Raw genomic sequence first — 20,864 nt, 5'->3', positions numbered from 1 at the left:
AAGTCATGCATGAAAGGAGATAATCCTTATCTATTCCGCAAGCAATACTTAGGTCAACTTGATCCATTATATCAAGTTGCTTGTATTAACTTGCTATATAAAATCCATGTAAGAAATACTCTGGTCATCTTGAATCTTTATGTCAAGTTGCTTGTATTTTCTTACAACATTTTAAAGCTCAATGATGAAAAATAAAGCACCATGGATCGTCATTCCATCTCATTTGTATATATTGCATTTCGTTGCATTCCACCCATCCATACATTCATAATAGCTGCATATCATGCATACATAGTCATAATAATGCATACTCTATTTTCCTCTTCTTCCATAGGAATGAGTCATAAGTCCTCCATATCTTCTATCTAACATCAAATCCCCCCTCACCCTCCCTATCTTGATCATCAACATCATCCTAATCCCTTCATCGCTTCCCATCCTCACTCATCCACAAAATTAAGCCAGTTACTCTATCTACACAGATACATCGACTCCCACACACCTAGACTATCAACAGATACTCTGATCAAGTATCTTCGGGTCTCAACAGGTAATCGATTATGGTAATCCTAGACTACATCAGGCATTTATCATAATGACCTAGTTTCAACGGGGCTACCATGATTCCCCACAACCATCCATCACACGCACATACTATCAATTGATTAGTCAATCAAACACAATCCAACGGACAATTACATCAATTGTCTACGTCTCAACGAGTATTTTGCTTCATATACCTTGACTTCATCGGGCAATTACATCAATTGTCTAAGTCACATCAGGTCACTTTGATTCACTTACTCAGACTTTATCATGTCCAAGCGACCAACTGACATCAACTGTCACGCTTTGACTTGACCGGGGCAATTCAACCGATTGCACCAGATTGTCCAACCAATTTTGATCAATTGTATAGCATCAATCAAAACCCCACACTACATCTGCTATGTATCTCTTGCATGAGCTCAGGGTACTCGCTGGCTTGTTGTTTCTTCATATTCACTCCATTTTCTCCCATTCTTTCATCATTAGTTCTAATTTCTTCTATTCTACATCCCCTCCACTTTTCATTCTTTTTCGAGAGATCGCCCGATTTAAAAAAAAAACAAAAACATTCGGCCCATCCCTCGAGGGGGCATACCACCCATTAAATTTACATTTTATGGGGCATTTCTTCACACCTATTTTTCTTTCTTTGAAACGACGCGATAAACTGCACCGTCTCAAAGAGGGGCAAATGTAGTCACATAAATCTATCCACTTAATTAAATGAATACTTAGTATTTATTTGATTATTTAACCATCAATTAATAATTAATTAAATTAATATTTAATTAATTCATCTTAACCCTATTCTCCTATTAATTAAATAAATTATTCAATTTATTTGATTTAATTCACTTAACCAAATTCAGACCATTAATTAAATAAATAAATCATATTTATTTAATTAAATCTTCTCTCACATTTAAATAAATTAATATTTATTTAAATCCCCCAAAATCCCACCTCTCACATTTAAATAAATAAATCATTTATTTAAATCACCTTTATCCTCCACCCACTTGTATTTGCCTACAAAAGCAAGTTGCACAATTATTTTAAATAAATAATTTATTTAAATCACCTTTATCCTCCACCCACTTGTATTTTCCTACAAAAGCAAGTTGCACAATTATTTTAAATAAATAATTTATTTAAATCACCTTTATCCTCCACCCACTTGTATTTTCCTACAAAAGCAAGTTGCACAACTATTTTAAATAAATTATTTATTTAAAATCCTATTTATCCTCACCCACTTGAAACCTTTAATGGTTTCCCTTAAAGTATTCAAACTTGATGGCTTTAAAGTCTTCAAACTTGATGGCTTCCTTCTATAGTCTTCTTAAAGACTTTAATGGTTTTCCTTAAAGTCTTCAAGCCTTTAATGGTTTCCCTCAAAGTCTTCAAGCATTTTAAATGCTTTATCTTCTTTTTCTCATTTAAATAAATTAATATTTATTTGAATATTTATCCAAATGCAAATTACACCATTTAATTGAAATAAATGATTTTATTTTAATTGAAAATACCAAAATTTCTCCCACTTGCATTTTCCTACAAAATCCACTTGTATGCCTAAACCCCTTCTAGATTCTTCTAAACCCTTCCTAATTAGCCTAAATTCATCCCTTAAATATTGTCACATTCCTAAGCAAATTGGAGTCACTTCTCAAAGACTCCAAAGTCTTTGAAAAGCAATTAATGCTTTGTGTGTTCAACAAATTAACCCTCAAAGTCTTGGATAACCTTTGAAAGCTTCCAACCTTCAACCACTAAATGGCTCAAAGTCTTTGATAACCATTGAAGGCTTTCAACCTTCAACCACTTAATCCCCAAAGTCTCCAATAACCATTAATGGTTACCTCAAACCCTCCCACATGGTTAAAACATTTGTTTTGACTCAACCTCTACACAACCCAAAGGTCTCATCAGGCCATTAATGCTTTGACCATGATTATCTCTTAATCATTTGCACAAAGGTTTATCCTTGGATTAACTCTTAATCCAATGGGTAATCTTAATTTAGACTTGACCCTTACCTTCTAGATAACCATGAGGTCTTCTCAGGCCTTTAATGCCTCCAACCTCTTCTCTCAACCCAATCCTATGTTGACACTTGTCACCATTTTATTGGTGCCAATTGTGCACATGGATCCCCAACTTTCAAACTTGACCCTTGATTAAACCATTCAATCTTAACCCTTCATTTCCCCATTTCTTCTATAAATAGAACCCTTCTCCTCAAGCAAAGAGAAGCATTTTAGAGTATTGTTGTTATACTGGCATTAGCATAGAACTTTTTCATAGCATCACTATCTACTCTAGCATAGTATTTAGCTTTTCATTTCATATTTGAAGCTTAGTATTAAATCTCAATCCTCCATAAGCATCCATAGTGCAAAAAGCTGTTGAGAGCTACACTCATTTGGGACTTGGAGAGGAGAGGAACAAGGGAGGAGCAACTATGAGCATCTTGATTAGCTATTTCATTTTATGTTTATATGCTTTCTATTTCATGCTTAATATCTCTCTTGATATGCCTGTTTAGGATAATTTTTTGTTGCTAACACTAACGTTTGTTTCTTGTGCTCTTGTGTGTGTTGCCATCAAACAGATTTTCTAATCCTTTTTGCAGAGCATCAAGAAATATTAAGGAACTAATAATAGAAGTGTGTTGAGTTGAAAAATACATACTAATGGGTGTTAGAGTTAGCTTTTAAGACTTATAATGAATAAGAGGTATTTTTTTATAAAGTGGTGAAATAAGGCTCACTAGTCTAAACACTCAAACTAGGAATAAAACATATTCAAGCTATTAAACACCCACCAGGAATCAGAGGGGGGGGGGGGGGGGGGGGGGGGGGGGCGGGGGGGGGGGGGGGGGTGAATTAGTGGACAAAACTTCAAAAATACATTATCAACACTTTAACCATTAACACATCAAATAGAAACACTTGAACATCGAATTTATGTGGAAAACCTAAACAAGGAAAAATCAAAGTGAGAATCTAACTCATAATATAAATAACAATATTTACAATATTTTAGGCTTATAGACAAGGGGAACCAACACCTGAAGGACTTGCATAACTAAGGTGCACTACCTTAGGCAAGATACAAAAAGGACTTGTGAAGCTGAAGAACACTTCTTCAGGACAAGATACAAACTACTGCCAAAGGACCCATTGCTAATCAATGACAAATGAAATAGATGAACTAAAATGAGAGGGGTTCTCCTAGTCATGAAATTTTACTTGAATTGTAATCATGGCAAACATCTTTGATAATCTCCACTATTACAACACTCTATTAGGTAGAATACATTAGCTTCAAAACTTTTCCCAAATTGACTTTCACATCACCAAAAACTCAAATCTACCTGCAAATCATTCACATACACTTCTCACACAATTTAGTTCTCATCCATACTCAATTCATTCTTCAGTACATCTTATATATGAGATACAACATTTAAATCATAATCAAGGGTCGACCAAAATAGAATAAGCAATATTACAACAAATAAGCCACCTGAACAAAAAATAATTAGATTGGTACACTCCAAGAGAAAGAGGGAACCAAAACATATCATAATACATCATCCCATGAAGAATTCAACAAACTGCACATATTCCAAAAGATGCTACAGAGCATAATGTGTAGATATAATCAACTAGTTAGTCATATAACCACTTTCGATGTAAAATACTGCATGCGGATCTCCACAAACCAAAGTGAGACCCAAACAATCATCTCAACACATATCCAGACCAAAAGAATATGATCCACTAAACCATAAAGCAAATCCACTAAACTACTGTAAAGGGTGAAAAATTAGGGTTTTGCCATAGAATGTATATTTCACATTAGGGAAATATAGTAATTTTGATAGATCTAGCGTAATAGACCTAGATTATGATCAGATCTTTGGTTTCCTAGATGGGGCTCTTCTTTCCCTTGAAATTGAATTATATTTTTGAATTGTAATAGATTAGGGTATAATAATGGATTATTGAAGCAATTATGCATAAACGGTGAATTACAATTGTCAAATGGATCCACAAACCTAGATCTGAGTAGTAGATGGAGGTTTAGATCTGTTCTTTGAAATTTGGTTGAATTGTCTAGATCGTGGTGGTGGTCGCTCTAGTCCTCTGCACTTTTCATCATCCAAAGGGGAATCTATTTGTCTCTGTGAATCCTGTCGTTCCTCCTAAATGCAGCTATGTACCTATTCATGCACACACTAGAAAGGGGAAAATTGTTAGGAATAGGGTTTTTCCTTAGGTCATACCCCAGTTTTTTAATTAACCATAAAATAGAATTGAAATGTAAATGAAGTACTATAATGAAATACTTTCCTTTTGTGGGAAAAACTAAAAAATATCTAAAATGCTAATGATATGCAAAAGTGTCAGACTATAGGGCTAGGCAACCTAGTCTTAAAGGTCTCAGATGTAGATATCAAAAATAGTTTCAAGATTAGAATGTCACTTAGAATATCCTCTTGAAATTTTATTAGAAAATTGTCAAACACTATTTAGTGATTGACACTATCCAAGGTTTTCTAATTCTTCAAAATTTAGTTTAATTTTTCTTAGTTTGCATCTATATTTCTTCTCTTTTAAACCTGGCAATTGCACACACAAAAGAGGAAAAATATTGTTGGGTCAATAGGGGTTTACCTAGGTCAAACCCCAGGTTTGGAATTAACCCCATGATGAACAAAATGGAAAAGAGAGCTTACTCTTATAGGGAAAAAAGTAGATATGAAAATGAATGCCGAATTCAAATATTATACCTTCTTTATGACTCTCTTTTTCCCTTTAAGTCTTCATAAAAAAAATTGATATTATCATGTAGGAACTCATGGATGTCTCATAAGAACTCAATCATATTGGCAAAACACCCAAAATTGAAGATACTCAAGTTACTTTACCCCACATGGTTGCTAGAGTTCTAGTCTCCTTTAATGAAGGAGTGTAAATACTTGATATACTGGAATTATGCCTTGAGGAGTAAATATATAGGTGTGAAATCATAGCCCTTGGTGGCCTCAATGCATGTTTTTTGTGCAAGAGTGATGGTCGCCATAAAAGGGATTTTATTAATATTGTGATTCTCAATAATAATAATAATGCCAATCCTAACAATGCAACCTTCAATAGGTCAAAAAAACTACCTCCCTTCAAAGGTAAATATAGAGGTCATAATAGCATCTCTCAAACCAAAACTAGCAATAAAAGTAATTTGGAGAAAGGAAAGTTTAAGAGAATTCTAAATATAGGTAACTTTACCTCATTGGGATCAACTTTTATGGGCAAAAGGGGAGAAAATAAAGATGATAAAATTTATGATTCTTGTTCCCTTCCTAAAGATGACCCCAATGAGATGGATTCCACTATGTTAAAGGTTACGAAGGATGGTAGCAACCCAAAGGGATTACTTGTTTCTTGTGGTAATAAGGATGAGATCCTTTCCTACGTGGATTTACCTCCTAAGGGAGATGGGGGTAAAAATAGAGTTGTGAAAACATAAGAAAATGAAATTATTGATTCTTATCAGGTCAATAATCCTAGCATGAATAATGAAAAATCCTCTAATTTATTCTCTAAGTATAAGAAAAATACCTAAGATTTGGTGCTAGAAAAACCAAGAGAACTTCATAAAGTTAGATAGAGAATAAAAGATGCACAATAGAAGACCCTCCTAAGTATTTTAACACACCTGATGGTGAAGGGGTAGCACTAAAAGAAAACAATAAAGACAATCAATAAAGAAACAACTAGATGCAACTTTGGATGTTCTAGGTGTAAGGAAGTTCAAAATGGGAATCTCTTACACTCAAATCTTTTTGACATATCATTCTCAATAGATTCTGAAGCATCTATTGTAGATAGTGAAAATGACATCTGATATGAGGATAGATATGGAATGTATTGGCACTGTCACTCAAGACACTAAGAAATTCGTTGATGATGATAACTAAAAAAACAAAAAGAAGAAGGAAAATGTAAGAAAGACTAATAGCACTATTAAAATAGGCAATAAGGGTAAAGGGACAAGACTCCTTGAGTATTTTGAGAGGCTTTGTAGAAGTGGCAAAAAGAACCCTCTAATATAAAATAATATGATCAAATTCAGTAGTTATAATATAAGGGGGCTTGAATCCCCAGACAAGAAATACATTATTATCTCTTTCTATAATCAAAATAAGAATATTGACTTTTTTCTATTGTAAGAAGTTAAGGCAATTGGATTTTGCTTGATAAATAATTCAAATTTTATTTGGAGAGATGGCCTTCTATTTCACACTAACCATGTGAAAGGTAAGGGAGGTGTTCCAATCACGTCTAATGCATCGTGGGGAAAATCCATTGAAGAACCTGGTTTCTCCTCATGCAACAAGTGTCTTTGGATTGCAATTGAAAGGTATAATTTAAAGTTTGGAATATGTGTAGTCTATGCACCTAATGAACATAATGACATAATTGTCCCGTGGCAATGGATGACCATTTGTCTTCCCAAAATCCCTTTGATACTTTGGGGAGACTTCAACATGATATAGAATAAGGAGGATAAAAGAGGAGGTAACCAATGGGGGTGGAAATGAATTGGAAAGTTCTTCTAGGAAAGATCAAAATAGACGTGGAAACTATTTGAACCTCTAGAAGGAATAAAAAAAGATAGTAATATTGCATAGTTTACTTGGTGTAATAACCAAGGTGTTGGTAAAATAGTTTAATGTAGAATAGGTTGTTTCTATGCTCAAAGTGATGTACTTTTTTATTTTGATAGCATTTATGGTTCTAACAAAGTGATTGTAGAACCCAAAGGCCTATTATAACATCATCCCATTAAGGCTAATATCATTATTGAAGATACCAATATAGCTAGAGATAGACCCAAAATGGTTTGTTTAAGTTAAAATAGAGCTCCTGAAACAATAGGATTTCTTGGAAGGTATTCATACTCTAAAGAGTATTACCAAAACAATCAATAGAGGAGGGTAGGATAGGAGATATTGGAATAACCTAGTAACTTATATTCTTAAATTAATGAAAACTATGGGCAAAGGGAATGCCTTGAGTAGCAGAACGATGGAGTATAAGCTGCAAGAAAAGTTGTGTGAAATTGAAAATAAATTACAATTAGAAGCTGAAAACAATGATTTGATTAACCAATATAAGGCTGTGCAACACAATTTGAGAAAACTCCAAGCCTCTAGCACTAAAGGGGCTAGAGGTATGGCTATGACCAGCTAGATTAGAGAAGGAGATAAAGGAACCAAGTAATTTTTTCAACATCCTCAAGGAGAAAGAAAATATAGAAGCTATTGGTACAATATTTGTAGAGGGTCATTGGTGTAAGGATGATAAAGATATTAAAAATACCTTCATGAATTTCTAGAAAACACTCTTTTCAATATAGTGTAATAATGATAAATAAAAAATGCTCAAAATGTAAAATTAGCCCTAAAATATTAGTAAGGTTATGCAGATACATTACCAAAAATGAAATCATTGATACCATAAAGTCCTCTTTCAATAGAAAATCTGGGAGCTCAGATGGCTTGCTAGCAGAGTTCTACAAGGCCAACCTTGATTGGGTAGTGGATGATCTTTTTGATGTGTACTATGAAGCGATAAGAGAGGGATCATTAGGGGAAGACATCAATAAGGGAATAACTAAAATGCTTCACAAAGAGGGAGATAAAAGAAACATTAAAAACTGGACACTCTCTTTGGTTCCTTTAGCACCACACCTTTAGGATTTGATGTCTTTGCGAGTATTTGGAGAGCCTAGGAGAAGTGCAAAGATAAGATTCAAGAAACTATGACAATAAATATTACTGAAAACAAGATTGTTGGATTTAGATTTCCTTGGTGGAATATTGAAGCCAAAGGTAAAAATTTAGTAGTCCTACAAGGATGCTTTAGTAAAAATTAGAATCAAAAGGGCATCACACAATTGAAAAACTTGTTCTTTAATAACTGTATCAAGAAGTGGGAAAGCCTTAAAATTGAGTACAATCTTCAAATTAATAACAAAAGATCCTATACTATCACATTGAATACTCTTGATAAACTGAGGCATCCCGTAAAGATTGTTAATGATGATACAAATTTTAAACAATTTAAGTGGAGTGATGGAACTCCACTGCTTAATCTCAAAGACCACGCCTTGTACAAAATACTCACCTAGGGAAAGAAGGTACTGGAACGTTTGAACAAACGTTGGAACATTGTTTTGAATGAGAAAGATTGGAAAAAGGATACTTATTGTTACTTGGTCTAATGCAACTGAACCTGAGAAACAATACTTTAGGTGGCAATTATAATTGCAAAAACTTGTAATCAGTTTAAAACCTGCGAATTGCCTTTTCAGTGGCTGTCCTAAATATTGATTTCACCCGTTCTTTCAATGTACATTTTCTTCACAAATTTGGTCTATTTTCATTGGTAACATTATGCAATGTAATGCTGCTAACAAAGTTTCTTGGTTTGAGATTCTTGTTGGGTATGTTCAACGTCTGAGTAAGAGCTCTAACCAGTTTTGGCATGTCTTTTCTATTGAAATTTTGTGGTTTTTGTGGAAAAATCAAAATGAACATTTTTTCCAGGGCAACTGCAGGTTCCTTACTAAGTCTGGTCTTAGACTCACAACTCTCATTATTATTGAATAGGTAACATAAATATTAAAGATGACAACTGATAGGTTTATGAAGACAATGGATGAGGGGATTTCCTCAATTCACAAGGAAAACTCGTAGGAAGTTGATTTCTTGCCTATAGATTTGAGGAAAATTAACAATAAGTTTCAGAATGAGTACAATAACTTCTAGAACTAGTATTGTAAGGAAAATCAGTACCAAGAGACCTAGTCCATGGAAAATGGCAATGATGATTATTGGTCTATTGTAATTTGCTCCTTTTTTTTATATCTCCAAATATATGCATGTACAAATGTAATAGGTGATAGACAATATATTTTCTCTACAACACTAAGTTACTAATAAACTATGCTCATTTGTGGTTTATAAAGTTGTTGGGCCTTGGCAGTGTGATTATCTTGATCACCTTTATAGTACCAAGCTTTGTATTTTGATGTCTTTTTTTTGCTTTTTATTTTGATGGATTTCTTTGTATATGGTTTTTGTTTTTATTTTTTAAGAAAACGAGCAAATGGGTGCATTAGATAAACATTAGTCTCTTAGCTTTAATTTTATTTTTAAATTTTGACATCTATCTACATATTTTACATAGATCTTTAAAAATATAGGTATGCTAGGTTTAAACTAGTTCTATGAACTTATTTTATCATTATTTAATAGGCATTAAAATTGAGAAAATATTATAAGTTTTTGATAAAAATTCAAAAGAAAAAAATTCTTATAGCTTTTGGATTTAGTAATGAGTGGGTGCATTGGACTATGAGTTGTATTACTTCTCCCTCTTTCTCAATCATTATCAATAATGAACCTTCAATGTTGTTTGGCAATTCTTGGGGTCTCCACAAAGGAGACCTTTTATTTCCCCGTCTATTAATTATCATGGCTGAAGGCCTAGGGAGATTAATTAAATCTTAGGCTTCCCAAGGTTTGGTTTAGGGTAATGGGCTGCCAAATCATTCCCACTTGTAGTTTGTGGATGATACTGCTTTAATGGGTATTGCCCGCATTTAAGAAGCAAAGAATTTTAAATAAACTTTGGAGATTAATTTAGCTACTTTAAGAAAAAAGTGAATGAGCATGAATCTTCTATCTATTTTACAATACTCTTGAGCTTATTTAGTTATGGATTGCCAACATTTTGAGATTTCAAATTGGTTCCCTTCATTTAGTTTATCTTGGTATTACTCTGGCTATGCGTAGGCAGCTTAGGATATAACAACAAGAGATGTTGGAAAAGTTATGTAGGAGGATTAATCACCAAAATCATTGATGGCTCTCCACTTTTGGAAAGGTGACTCTTCTTAGGTTAATGATCTAGGCTCTCCTTATTTAAATATATATTTTTTCGGGTGGCTCCTTCTTATTTTACTAAGGATTTTGATTCTCTTTGCAACAAATTCCTCTAGAGTGGGACTTTGCTCACTTTTAAGTGGAGCTTAGCTAAGTGGTAGACTATTTGTTAGCTGAAAAAAGAAAAGGGGCTTGGTCTTCGTTTAACAACTCTGAATGGACAAACTCTAGCTGCTAAATTATATTGGTGGTGGTGTACTAGTAAAGATCAGGTTTGGGTTGAAATTCTTAATCATAAGTATCTAACAGGGGTTGACAACTTAGATGTTCCTTGATGTCACTTTGAGGGGAATGGACCTATGATTTGGCATACTTTGAAGATTGGGGCAAAGCTAATTAAACATGGGGATTTTTGGATATGTACTAAGGGCTCAAAAGCTCTATTTTGGCTTGATGCTTGGGATGGTCACCCTCCAATTCTTTCTCTACATCCACATACAATCCCCTTGTGATAGTTTTATTGCATCTGGATGGCACACAATGGATGGTTATAAGACTTCAATATCTGGGTCCAATAGATGTTTGCAGATGGAAATACCCTCAAGATTGGCCACTCGGAGGGGCAAAAGGAGCTCAATAAGAGTAAGCTCAAATTCTTCATAGTAGGGAGTGCAATTCCCTTATAGGAATAGATATATTAACATGGGGTAAGGATCCAACTAGTAAGTACACAATGGCTTTAGGGTACTTGGAGCTTGATAGATAAATGTTTGGGAACGTAGGTGTTCCATGGTGGAAACAAGTGTGGAACAACTTTTCTTGGCCCAAGTGCAATTTTTTCTTATAGTTGGTTGTTCAAAATAGATGTCTTACTTGAGATAATTTATGCAAGGGTGGCTTCTAAGGATCTTCTATTTGTGTGCTATGTCTTAACAATGAAGAATGTATTTCTCATCTTTTCTTTCAATGTTCTTTCTCCAAGAAGATTTGGCATTTTGGGTGGGAAGTTTGGAATTAGACTTGTTTGCATGCTTCCTCTTTGGTTGAGTTTTAGGACTGCTTGAGTTAACCTCTAGTCAAGATCTCTTTTATTCAAGTTGCTTGGGTCATTGGGTCTTCTTTCATTAAATGACATCTTTTGTTGGAACATAATTATAGAATCTTTTAGAATGCAAAAATGGTTATTTAGCAATTGTGGTGGAAAATTGTGATCTTTCTAGTGCATTTGATCTGGTGATGTGGGCATTTTTCAAAGATTTGGGCTTTTTTTTAATCAAAGAACTAGTATTGCTAACCAGGTTAAGTAAAATAGATGTAGACGGTCTACAAGAAATATTGATCAAGTGGGCCATTGACTTCCTCCTCCTCAAGGAGTCCTAAAGATAAATAATGAGGGTTCTTCTAGCGGTAATCCTAGTCATGCAGGTATAGGTCGTCTTGGCAAAGATACTTTTGGTGTAGTTCAATCTCATACTAATAACTTTATGGAGGCCCTCACTATCTTGTATGCAATAGATCAAGGTAGTGATCTTGGTTGGAAAAGAATTATTTGTGAATCTGATTCACAAGTCATTGTGAATATGTTGAATAAGTAGAGGTTGGTTGTTGTTAATTGGCATTTAGCTGTGGTTATTGAATAGATTCTAAGAGTGAGTAGGCCTTTAGAATCTGTTACTTGTTTTTATATTCCTAGGGAGTGGAATAGAGTAGCAAACCACCTGGTAAAATTGGCATTTGATTGAATGCATGGTTGAAATATTTTAGATAGGGGACATTTGCCTTTAGATTTATCTCATATGTTAGAGCAATTAATTGGGAAAGATAGGACTATCAATCCATTATTCTTTGTAGGGCTGTTAGCCATTTTTGCTTTGTAATCTTCTTTTGCTTTTAATAAATTTTTACCCCTTTCTTGAAAAATTAAATAACAAAATCATAATCATTAATTATTTTTAACAAGACAAAATATTATTAAAAAAAATAACAACAAATTACTAGATAGATTTGCCAGTCTCAAAAGAAGTGTGACATACCAGTACCAAAAATTAAGGAATTGAAATACACTTAAAACAAACAAAACTGAGAAAACCTTCAAACCCTTTATATATGACATAAATATTTGTTTCCCATAAATTATACATAATCTAAATTAATATTTACTTTATTTAAAAAACCTAAACCAAGAAGAAATCACCTAAAAAAAATGGTAACATTATATATACATAGAAGAATAACCCTGAAGAACATCACATAAAGCAGCACAACAAGAAGAATCAAAGATCCAGAGACATAATCATATAACACATTTGAATTGTAAGCATTGTATAAATTCAATCCCTATTGTCGATCTTAGCAAGATTAGTTCCTATTTTCTAATAACAAGATATTTTAAATTTTCCACAAGCTATTGGACGAATATCTAAAAGATCAGATTTGTGTAGCAATAAGAAACAGTAGCCCAGAATTAACCTACACTATTATGTGTGTACTAATCAGAAAATGTACGTAGAGCTACATTGTTACCATATGTAAAAATGCTTACAAATACCAATAGGTGAACGAATGCTTTTCCAATTATAAAACAAAGATCAACCTGATTATTAAAAACATTACATTTTTGGGAAAACTATAGAGATAATATGGAAAATCTGCGTAGATCAAAGATAAACTTGTAATACTATTTATCACAGGAGTTATACATGAGAAGCACACTAGATCACTTTTTATCAAACCCAGACAAGATGCATGTTGTGAACTGTTTTAGATAGTTTATGGCATAGGAAAACTTTTGCCCCTCGTGCAGGGCACATCAATATGAAACTAACTATAACTTATCCTTTTACAAATGTGAGAATGAAACTGCATTCTATCCGAAGGATCAGGGTACTGGAAAACTTTTCCCCTGACAAACACACCTATGAGCAATAGGACTGATTTTATGACCATGTTGATTTCCATGCTTTGAATTGAGTGAATCGTGCTGATTGCTCTGAGGTTGGAAATGTTTGGGATTCATGGTTACTCTGATACAAGGATTACAGGCCCCACATGCCCAAGAACAGTCTGGTATAGAAGACCCTGTAATGGTTTCAAGAAGAGTTTTGGAGCTTCCTTCGGTCATCATCTCCTCCTGATATTGGTCATGTAAAGCCTATGAAAAAACAGAACGTGTTGCATTCGAATAAGGAAAAACATGGACCAAATTATGACTGAGCTCCACTAAAGCAACTTAAAAATATTTAAAGTTTAAAAAAGGCTAACCTGCTCCGCTCGAGGATCCAGTCTTTTTGCAACTAACATGCACATTATATCCGTTACTCTCAAAGATTCTGCAAACACTAAAAGAAAAGTTTCTGAGAAATCTTAACTCCTGATTAGAGAACCTTTTTAAAAACATGGTTTGCGTAGTATTAAAGGTTTTTCAGAGATATTCTAGTCTGTTAATAAAGGTTTTTTGATTTAATCGTGTTTATTTTTTTGAATCAATATTTTGATTAAAAGCTTTTGATTTTTCGTGTTCTAGCTCACTATCGGATGATGGATCATGGAGTGTGTTTGAAAAGTTAATTCAGAAAGATAAAACATAATTAAATTCAGAAGCCTTCAAGCATATTAAAAGTCTTTAATAAAACTAGTTCTATAAATTAAAGACATTAAATTTCCACAAAATTTTTAGATTTAATTATATCAGTTTGTAAAATGAAACTAACCAAATTTAATATACTATTTTCAATAAGAATCATAAATAGTATTGAATGAAGTTTAGATAATTCATTTTTAAAATAGACTTAAAAAACAAAAGAAAACCTAATTATATATCATATATATGCTACAAGGCACCAGGGTCTATAAACTAACTTTGTGTCATCTTTTCTGTCATTATTGCCTATTGCTATGTTAACCATTTGAGCTGGAAAGCCCTCAAATATATTAAATCTCATCTCTTCACCACTTGAGCCTAAAAGCAGTAAAATCTGTTAAATCCCATTATTAACTGTTACTATCTTTACCAGTTGAAAAACTAACAAGGGTGAAAGGAATCTCATCTTTTATCTTGTTAGCGCCTTGCCCAATAACTTCTCTTTATCTTTTCCAGACTAAATATAAGCAAATTGTTTGTTGTATGCCATTAATAAATAAAACAGAAACCTGAATTGAATTTCTAAAATAAAATTAACCGTGTCCTCATTTTTTTAAAAGACAACTACAGTGTATAAGTTCTTAAGCAGAGGAAAAATAATTGCAAAAGAATTAGGTACCATTGCAGCTTAACACCATGGAGGGCACTAGAAAAAAGGCCACCCCAATAAGTACAACTATTCCATTATAGCTGAAGCACTTCATGGCTTTCTTATCTCTAGTTTTTAACCACCAGTTGCCCAAATCCTGGATAAAAGGGAATTTCAACCGGCCACATATTGAACTATGGTGATCTACCACGGTACTCAGATGAAATGAAATAACGTGAATTTTGACTTTGTCATAAATTCCCAGAATCTGAAATGCATTAAATGCCTTAAAATTCACGTAACAACGTATGAAAATCCTTTCACTCGTGACAATCATAAGAAAACCACCCAAGAAAAACTGGAACTTTCGTGACCTCGACACTGAAATTCGATATCCCATGGCGAGGCTTGTGAAGATTTGGCAATGCATGTGATTCTTGAATCTGACTGGTAGCCGTATAAACACCAACCCCTGTGAACTCTATCAATGAATCTTGAAACTCATACCTACGTTGCCTTTTCAATTATGTCTTTCAATTGAAATTTCATATATAAATTGGTTGACCCTTGGCATCTGGTAATGCAATCAGTCTGATTGCTCTTCCATATAGGAGGTACAGGAGCTTTGAGCTTAACAATTTTCACCATGAATTCTTCCATGCATGAGCTCTCGGTGCCTGTATCTGTTTATCTCATTCTTCTTATTGTTCTTTCTCCTACTGCATCTGGAAGGAATGTTCATCTGCAATCTGGTAGGTGTATGTGTTTGTTTTAACTTTTTGAAGAGCTTATACAATGGCTGGATTGTCTTTGATTGTGGTCAATACATAGTAGTTGTTTATACTGGAGTCGCTTCTCTAAACAATTTGTGTATTGAAGTTAGCAGGCTGTGTTTAAGCAGCACATTCTAAGCTTTGATTTATTTGTGATTCATCTGAAATAACATTTTTCTTATTAATGTGATTTAAGATGAGTTATCTACACAAATCAAAGCTTAGAGCGTGCTGTTTAGACTGAACCAAATTAATTAACTAATTACTATTTTGTTTTTGATTATATGATTATCATTTTGACAATATTTCTAGATTTAAGATTTCGACTCATACTCCATAATAGATTCTATTAAAATTTGATGATTTTAAGTATAAATGCATAAAGACACGAAATGCTAAAATGTCACTACGTGAGCTTGAAAGTTTATCACTAACCAAGGTCAAGGAATATGTCTTTAATACAAAGATATCTTTACCAGTTTCACTGATAAAAGCTTCATATAATGCAGATATCCATAAATCAAGTTTGCCGAATCTGAACAAAGGGTTGAAGTCCTCTGCAATAGTCGACAAGGACACCATTTCCAAGGAATTCATATCTGCAAACCAGGACGTAACTACCGAGGTATATTGTAATTTCAAAATTTATGGTCATAATGATGATGGGGATAAAGTGGGTGTCATTGAATATTTAGTAAAGTTGTGATGCTATATTTTGGTGCAGACCCGTGAAATTAAGCATGCAAACAAGGACAGGGTGGTAGAACAAATTATGGAGATTGCAGGGTCCAGCTTGCCAGACTGTTCACATGCTTGCGGTTCATGTAAGCCCTGCAGAAGAGTGACAGTGAGTTTAAAGTGCTCCGTGTCAACAGAGGAGTCAGAATCGTGTCCTATGGCTTACAGATGTATGTGCAAGGGAAAATCATTTCCAATTCCATAGGTTTTAGGGGAGACTGGGGCACAGAAAACCAGTCACTTCCTGTATTATATTAGAGAAAGCTATTATTTTTGCTAGTTATATGCATTAGACTGGCACTAACGAATATAAAAGTGTGTTGTGTAACACGAGCTTGCATGTATAGTCACTGTAGATTCATTGTAACTTATAACCAAGTTCTAAAAGTTCTTCCTATTCCTTTCCAGCTGTTTTGAACTTTCAAATGTTTTGGGGGCATTTGTTCCATATTTTTAAATTCGTTTAAAGTTGGGCAGCTATGAGAGGACGACTTCGTGGATTTGAGAAAACTGAACACGAAATCTAACGTGTTTAAATAACAGCAACATGACTTCAATATGTATTAATAATTCATCTTAACTATTTAAAACTGTTTAATAATTGGGTGGCTCTATTTAATATGGTTAATAATTATGCAAAATTTATATCTGTAGCATAATTGATCCCACTCAAGAGTGTATATATATGTATATGTATGTATATATATGAATGTAAAATTGTTATTGATTGTTCGAAAATTAAAATTGTATAATGTTTAATTGTACTTTTAACATAATGTACAAAAATTCTTAATGCTTCCTAGTTGTGTATTATCTGATGTAGTGATATTAAGCCAACATTAATTTGAAGAATAACAATGTTTTCTTTATAATGTGCTTGTAAATTTTTAATGGGGAAAATTGCATATTCATGCTCTCTTCCCTTATGTTGACGACTCACGATAGCTAAATTATGTTCCATTCTATTCCTTCAAATATTCTATTTTTTCCTTGGGCTAGATACTCAAGTGTATAATTAATTTAGACCAATTTTGTGCTCGTGAAAATTTCACTCGAAATGATTTCACCTACCAATCTTAATTGGTCCCTCTTAAGTGATGGCTCCCTCTTTTGGTTGTGGTATGCTAGGGTTTGTTGATCCCCTCTCCTCTTTGTGAATTTCTGATCATGATGTTATTAAAACTACCTGCATTAATGATGAGGATGCCATGTGTACTGGCATGTGGGCTCGCCATAACGATTCTATGTTGAGGAAAGTACATATTGGTGAAATGTTTAGATGGTGATAATTGTCTCTATCCAAACTGTGGTTGAATGATAAGTTCACATTTCTATCCTTGAATCCCTTACTACTAAGTCAACTACATAGCTTAATAAATTGTTTGTTGGAATATTTAATGGTAATCATCCCAACATTGATGCTATTACAAGGCGACTTCTTGAAAAATGGAAGTTAAAAGGTCAAGTTGAGGTATTCATTTTGTTGAATAACTTTTTCTTATTTTCCTTTTCTAACCTTGATGGTTGCTCTTAGGATCTTCAAGAAGGTCCTTAGTTTATGTGGAAAAATGGCTTGTGTCTTAAAAAAGGGTCTCTAGGATTTAATACTAATGTTTCTATCAAATCTTTCAAAGGTGGATAAAAATTAACAATTTAGTTATTGATGAGCTCCCACTATCCATAAATTGCTTTTCGTAGCTATTCATCTACTCCTTTTTGGGGTGGAAGCTATCGGTTTGGATAACTGCTAACTTTGTCTTTATTTCTCCTTTTTGAGAAAGGTTTTGGTATTTTTGGTTTTAGCATATACGTAGGTTGTGAGGAATAATATTTCATGTGGATGTGTAGAAGTTGTAGACATTGAGAGTTACAATTTTTTTGGATTTTAAATTATAAACAATTTCTCCATTCTATTTTTCTTTTATTAGGTAAGCAAGGATTTTGAAAGGGCTCTAATACCTTGTACAATGAAGGAGAAAGATAAGCATTAAGCCTAGAAAAATAGAAAATCAACAACAAACAACAATAAGAGAACTACAACGAGGTAACAAGAAACAAGATAAAACCTTACAACAACCCAACCTAGAAATTGGATGGAAACCCAACCTAAATCAAGAAAGTTTTAAAAAATGCCTAAATGAAAATTTCTTAACTCAAAACTAGGCTCCTTTTCTCCAAATCTAAACTTCTTGAGGAAAAGAGGAGTCAATAAACATTAGCAGAACGTTCCACCAACTTCGAAGCAATTTTCCTTTTTTGAAATGTGCTCTGCAAGCGGTGGTGGGTGGGAACCACTCGATTTATTCTAGGTTAGCACAAGAAGGGAGGTCGTGAGCTTGTTTGAATGTGGAGTTGACAATCTATAGGATGTGGTGGTGAAGGATGACCTATGGACAACACGTTCCTTTTTTCAGAGATTATGGGGTGCAACTCGGTTCTTCATGATGGACCTTTTGTCTTACCTGCACATTCAAAGGTCAACGCCTTCGGTGATGCGATCTCCCCCATGGAGATTGAGGTTACAAGCCCTCAATGGGATTCTATTATCTTAGATTTAGATTTCAATGCCTCTGTTGGCCTCTGTATTCCACTGGCTAGCTCTAGTACATATGCCCCTACGGGTCCTTGGAAGGATCTATTTTGCAGCAATCAGTCGCCGCCTATGGGTCCACGGTGAGTGTCATAAAATCTAAGCATGGCACCTCTTTTAAAATTAAGGATGTTTCTTTGAACCGGCCTATTGACGGAAATGGCTAATTCTTTGGCTGGTAAATTTGTGGGAAGGCGCCCTTATATTATGGCTATTCAGAAGTGGGTTTCTTCCAAATGGGTTATCAAGGGTAGCCTCTCTATTTCAACCTTTCTCAAAGTTTTATTCTACTTTATGACCCCTGTGAACTCTATCAATGAATCTTGAAACTCATACCTACGTTGCCTTTTCAATTATGTCTTTCAATTGAAATTTCATATATAAATTGGTTGACCCATGGCATCTGGTAATGCAATCAGTCTGATTGCTCTTCCATATAGGAGGTACAGGAGCTTTGAGCTTAACAATTTTCACTATGAATTCTTCCATGCATGAGCTCTCTGTGCCTGTATCTGTTTATCTCATTCTTCTTATTGTTCTTTCTCCTACTGCATCTGGAAGGAATGTTCATCTGCAATCTGGTAAGTGTATGTGTTTGTTTTAACTTTTTGAAGAGCTTATACAATAGCTGGATTGTCTTTGATTGTGGTCAATACATAGTAGTTGTTTATACTGGAGTCCCTTCTCTAAACAATTTGTGTATTGAAGTTAGCAGGTTGTGTTTAAGCAGCACATTCTAAGCTTTGATTTATTTGTGGTTCATCTGAAATAACATTTTTCTTATTAATGTGATTTAAGATGAATTATCTACACAAATCAAAGCTTAGAACATGCTGTTTAGACTGAACCAAATTAATTAACTAATTATTATTTTATTTTTGATTATATGATTATCATTTTGACAATATTTCTAGATTTAAGATTTCGACTCATACTCCATAATAGATTCTATTAAAATTTGATGATTTTAAGTATAAATGCATAAAGACACGAAATGCTAAAATGTCACTACGTGAGCTTGAAAGTTTATCACTAACCAAGGTCAAGGAATATGTCTTTAATACAAAGATATCTTTACCAGTTTCACTGATAAAAGCTTCATATAATGCAGATATCCATAAATCAAGTTTGCCGAATCTGAACAAAGGGTTGAAGTCCTCTGCAATAGTCGACAAGGACACCATTTCCAAGGAATTTATATCTGCAAATCAGGACGCAACTACCCAGGTATATAGTAATTTCAAAATTTATGGTCATAATATTGATGGGGATAAAGTGGGTGTCATTGAATATATAGTAAAGTTGTGATGCTATATTTTGGTGCAGACCCGTGAAAAGCATGCAAACAAGGACAGGATGGTAGAACAAACTATGGAGATTGCAGGGTCCAGCTTGCCAGATTGTTCACATGCTTGTGGTTCATGTAAGCCTTGCAGAAGAGTGACAGTGAGCTTAATGTGCTCCGTGTCAACAGAGGAGTCAGAATCGTGTCCTATGGCTTATAGATGTATGTGCAAGGGAAAATCATTTCCAATTCCATAGGTTTTAGGGGAAACTGGGGCACAGAAAACCAGTCACTTCCTGTATTGTATTATAGAAAGCTATTATTTTTGCTAGTTATATGCATTAGACTGGCATAGCGTATATAAAAGTGTGTTGTGTAACACGAGCTTGCATGTATAGTCAATGGAGATTCATTGTAACTTATAACCGAGTTCTAAAAGTTCTTCCTATTCCTTTCCAGCTGTTTTGAACTTTCAAATGTTTTCGGGGGCATTTGTTCCATATTTTTAAATTCGTTTAAAGTTGGGCAGCTATGAGAGGATGACTTCGTGGATTTGAGAAAACTGAACACAAAATTTAAAGTGTTTAAATATCAGTAATGGGTGGCTCTATTTAATATGACCTTAATAATTATTCAAAATTTAGATTGGTAGTATAATTGATCCCACTCAAGAGTGTATATATGTGTATGTGTATATGTATGTATATATATGAGTGTAAAATTATTATTGATTGTT

At 33.9% G+C, this 20,864-nt stretch overlaps 3 protein-coding genes across 4 annotated transcripts; 2 read left to right on the top strand and 1 right to left on the bottom strand.

Annotated features, from left to right (window-relative positions):
• Positions 1-13,204: 13,204 nt before the first annotated feature.
• LOC131067282 (uncharacterized) lies at positions 13,205-14,886 on the bottom strand. 2 transcript variants are annotated; one of them, XM_058002232.2, is made up of 3 exons: positions 14,773-14,886; positions 13,775-13,842; positions 13,205-13,664 (listed from the first exon to the last, which is right to left on the bottom strand). In XM_058002232.2, exons 1-3 carry the CDS (start codon positions 14,855-14,857, stop codon positions 13,392-13,394), a joined length of 426 nt encoding a protein of 141 aa, XP_057858215.2. In that variant the 5' UTR covers positions 14,858-14,886; the 3' UTR covers positions 13,205-13,391. The 2 variants fall into 2 exon arrangements, with proteins under 2 accessions (XP_057858215.2, XP_057858216.2); XM_058002233.2 differs by having other exon boundaries at positions 13,205-13,643.
• A 181-nt stretch (positions 14,887-15,067) lies between these two features.
• LOC131067281 (protein EPIDERMAL PATTERNING FACTOR 2-like) lies at positions 15,068-16,599 on the top strand. Its single transcript, XM_058002230.2, has 3 exons — positions 15,068-15,494; positions 16,025-16,140; positions 16,240-16,599. The coding sequence occupies exons 1-3, from the start codon at positions 15,389-15,391 to the stop codon at positions 16,456-16,458; spliced, it is 441 nt and encodes a 146-aa protein (XP_057858213.2). The 5' UTR covers positions 15,068-15,388; the 3' UTR covers positions 16,459-16,599.
• A 2,687-nt stretch (positions 16,600-19,286) lies between these two features.
• On the top strand, positions 19,287-20,552 carry LOC131067280 (uncharacterized). Its single transcript, XM_058002229.2, has 3 exons — positions 19,287-19,424; positions 19,955-20,070; positions 20,170-20,552. Exons 1-3 carry the CDS (start codon positions 19,319-19,321, stop codon positions 20,383-20,385), a joined length of 438 nt encoding a protein of 145 aa, XP_057858212.2. The 5' UTR covers positions 19,287-19,318; the 3' UTR covers positions 20,386-20,552.
• The last annotated feature ends 312 nt before the right edge of the window (positions 20,553-20,864 follow it).

This window comes from Cryptomeria japonica, chromosome 7 (assembly GCF_030272615.1).
Source record: "Cryptomeria japonica chromosome 7, Sugi_1.0, whole genome shotgun sequence".
In the NCBI taxonomy this organism is placed as follows: domain Eukaryota; kingdom Viridiplantae; phylum Streptophyta; class Pinopsida; order Cupressales; family Cupressaceae; genus Cryptomeria; species Cryptomeria japonica.
Note: the sequence above shows the minus strand (reverse complement) of the source record. Positions and strands in the feature narration are given on the sequence as shown.

Bases quoted from the DNA above. Each gene is read 5' to 3' on its own strand.
- LOC131067282 (XM_058002232.2), bottom strand. From the start codon at position 14,857: ATGAAGTGCTTCAGCTATAATGGAATAGTTGTACTTATTGGGGTGGCC. The intron at 13,843-14,772 runs GTACCTAATTCT...TAGTGTTTGCAG, and splicing joins CATGGTGTTAAGCTGCAATG to AATCTTTGAGAGTAACGGAT. The intron at 13,665-13,774 runs GTTAGCCTTTTT...GTTTTTTCATAG, and splicing joins TGGATCCTCGAGCGGAGCAG to GCTTTACATGACCAATATCA.
- LOC131067281 (XM_058002230.2), top strand. From the start codon at position 15,389: ATGAATTCTTCCATGCATGAGCTCTCGGTGCCTGTATCTGTTTATCTC. The intron at 15,495-16,024 runs GTAGGTGTATGT...CATATAATGCAG, and splicing joins GAATGTTCATCTGCAATCTG to ATATCCATAAATCAAGTTTG. The intron at 16,141-16,239 runs GTATATTGTAAT...ATTTTGGTGCAG, and splicing joins ACCAGGACGTAACTACCGAG to ACCCGTGAAATTAAGCATGC.
- LOC131067280 (XM_058002229.2), top strand. From the start codon at position 19,319: ATGAATTCTTCCATGCATGAGCTCTCTGTGCCTGTATCTGTTTATCTC. The intron at 19,425-19,954 runs GTAAGTGTATGT...CATATAATGCAG, and splicing joins GAATGTTCATCTGCAATCTG to ATATCCATAAATCAAGTTTG. The intron at 20,071-20,169 runs GTATATAGTAAT...ATTTTGGTGCAG, and splicing joins ATCAGGACGCAACTACCCAG to ACCCGTGAAAAGCATGCAAA.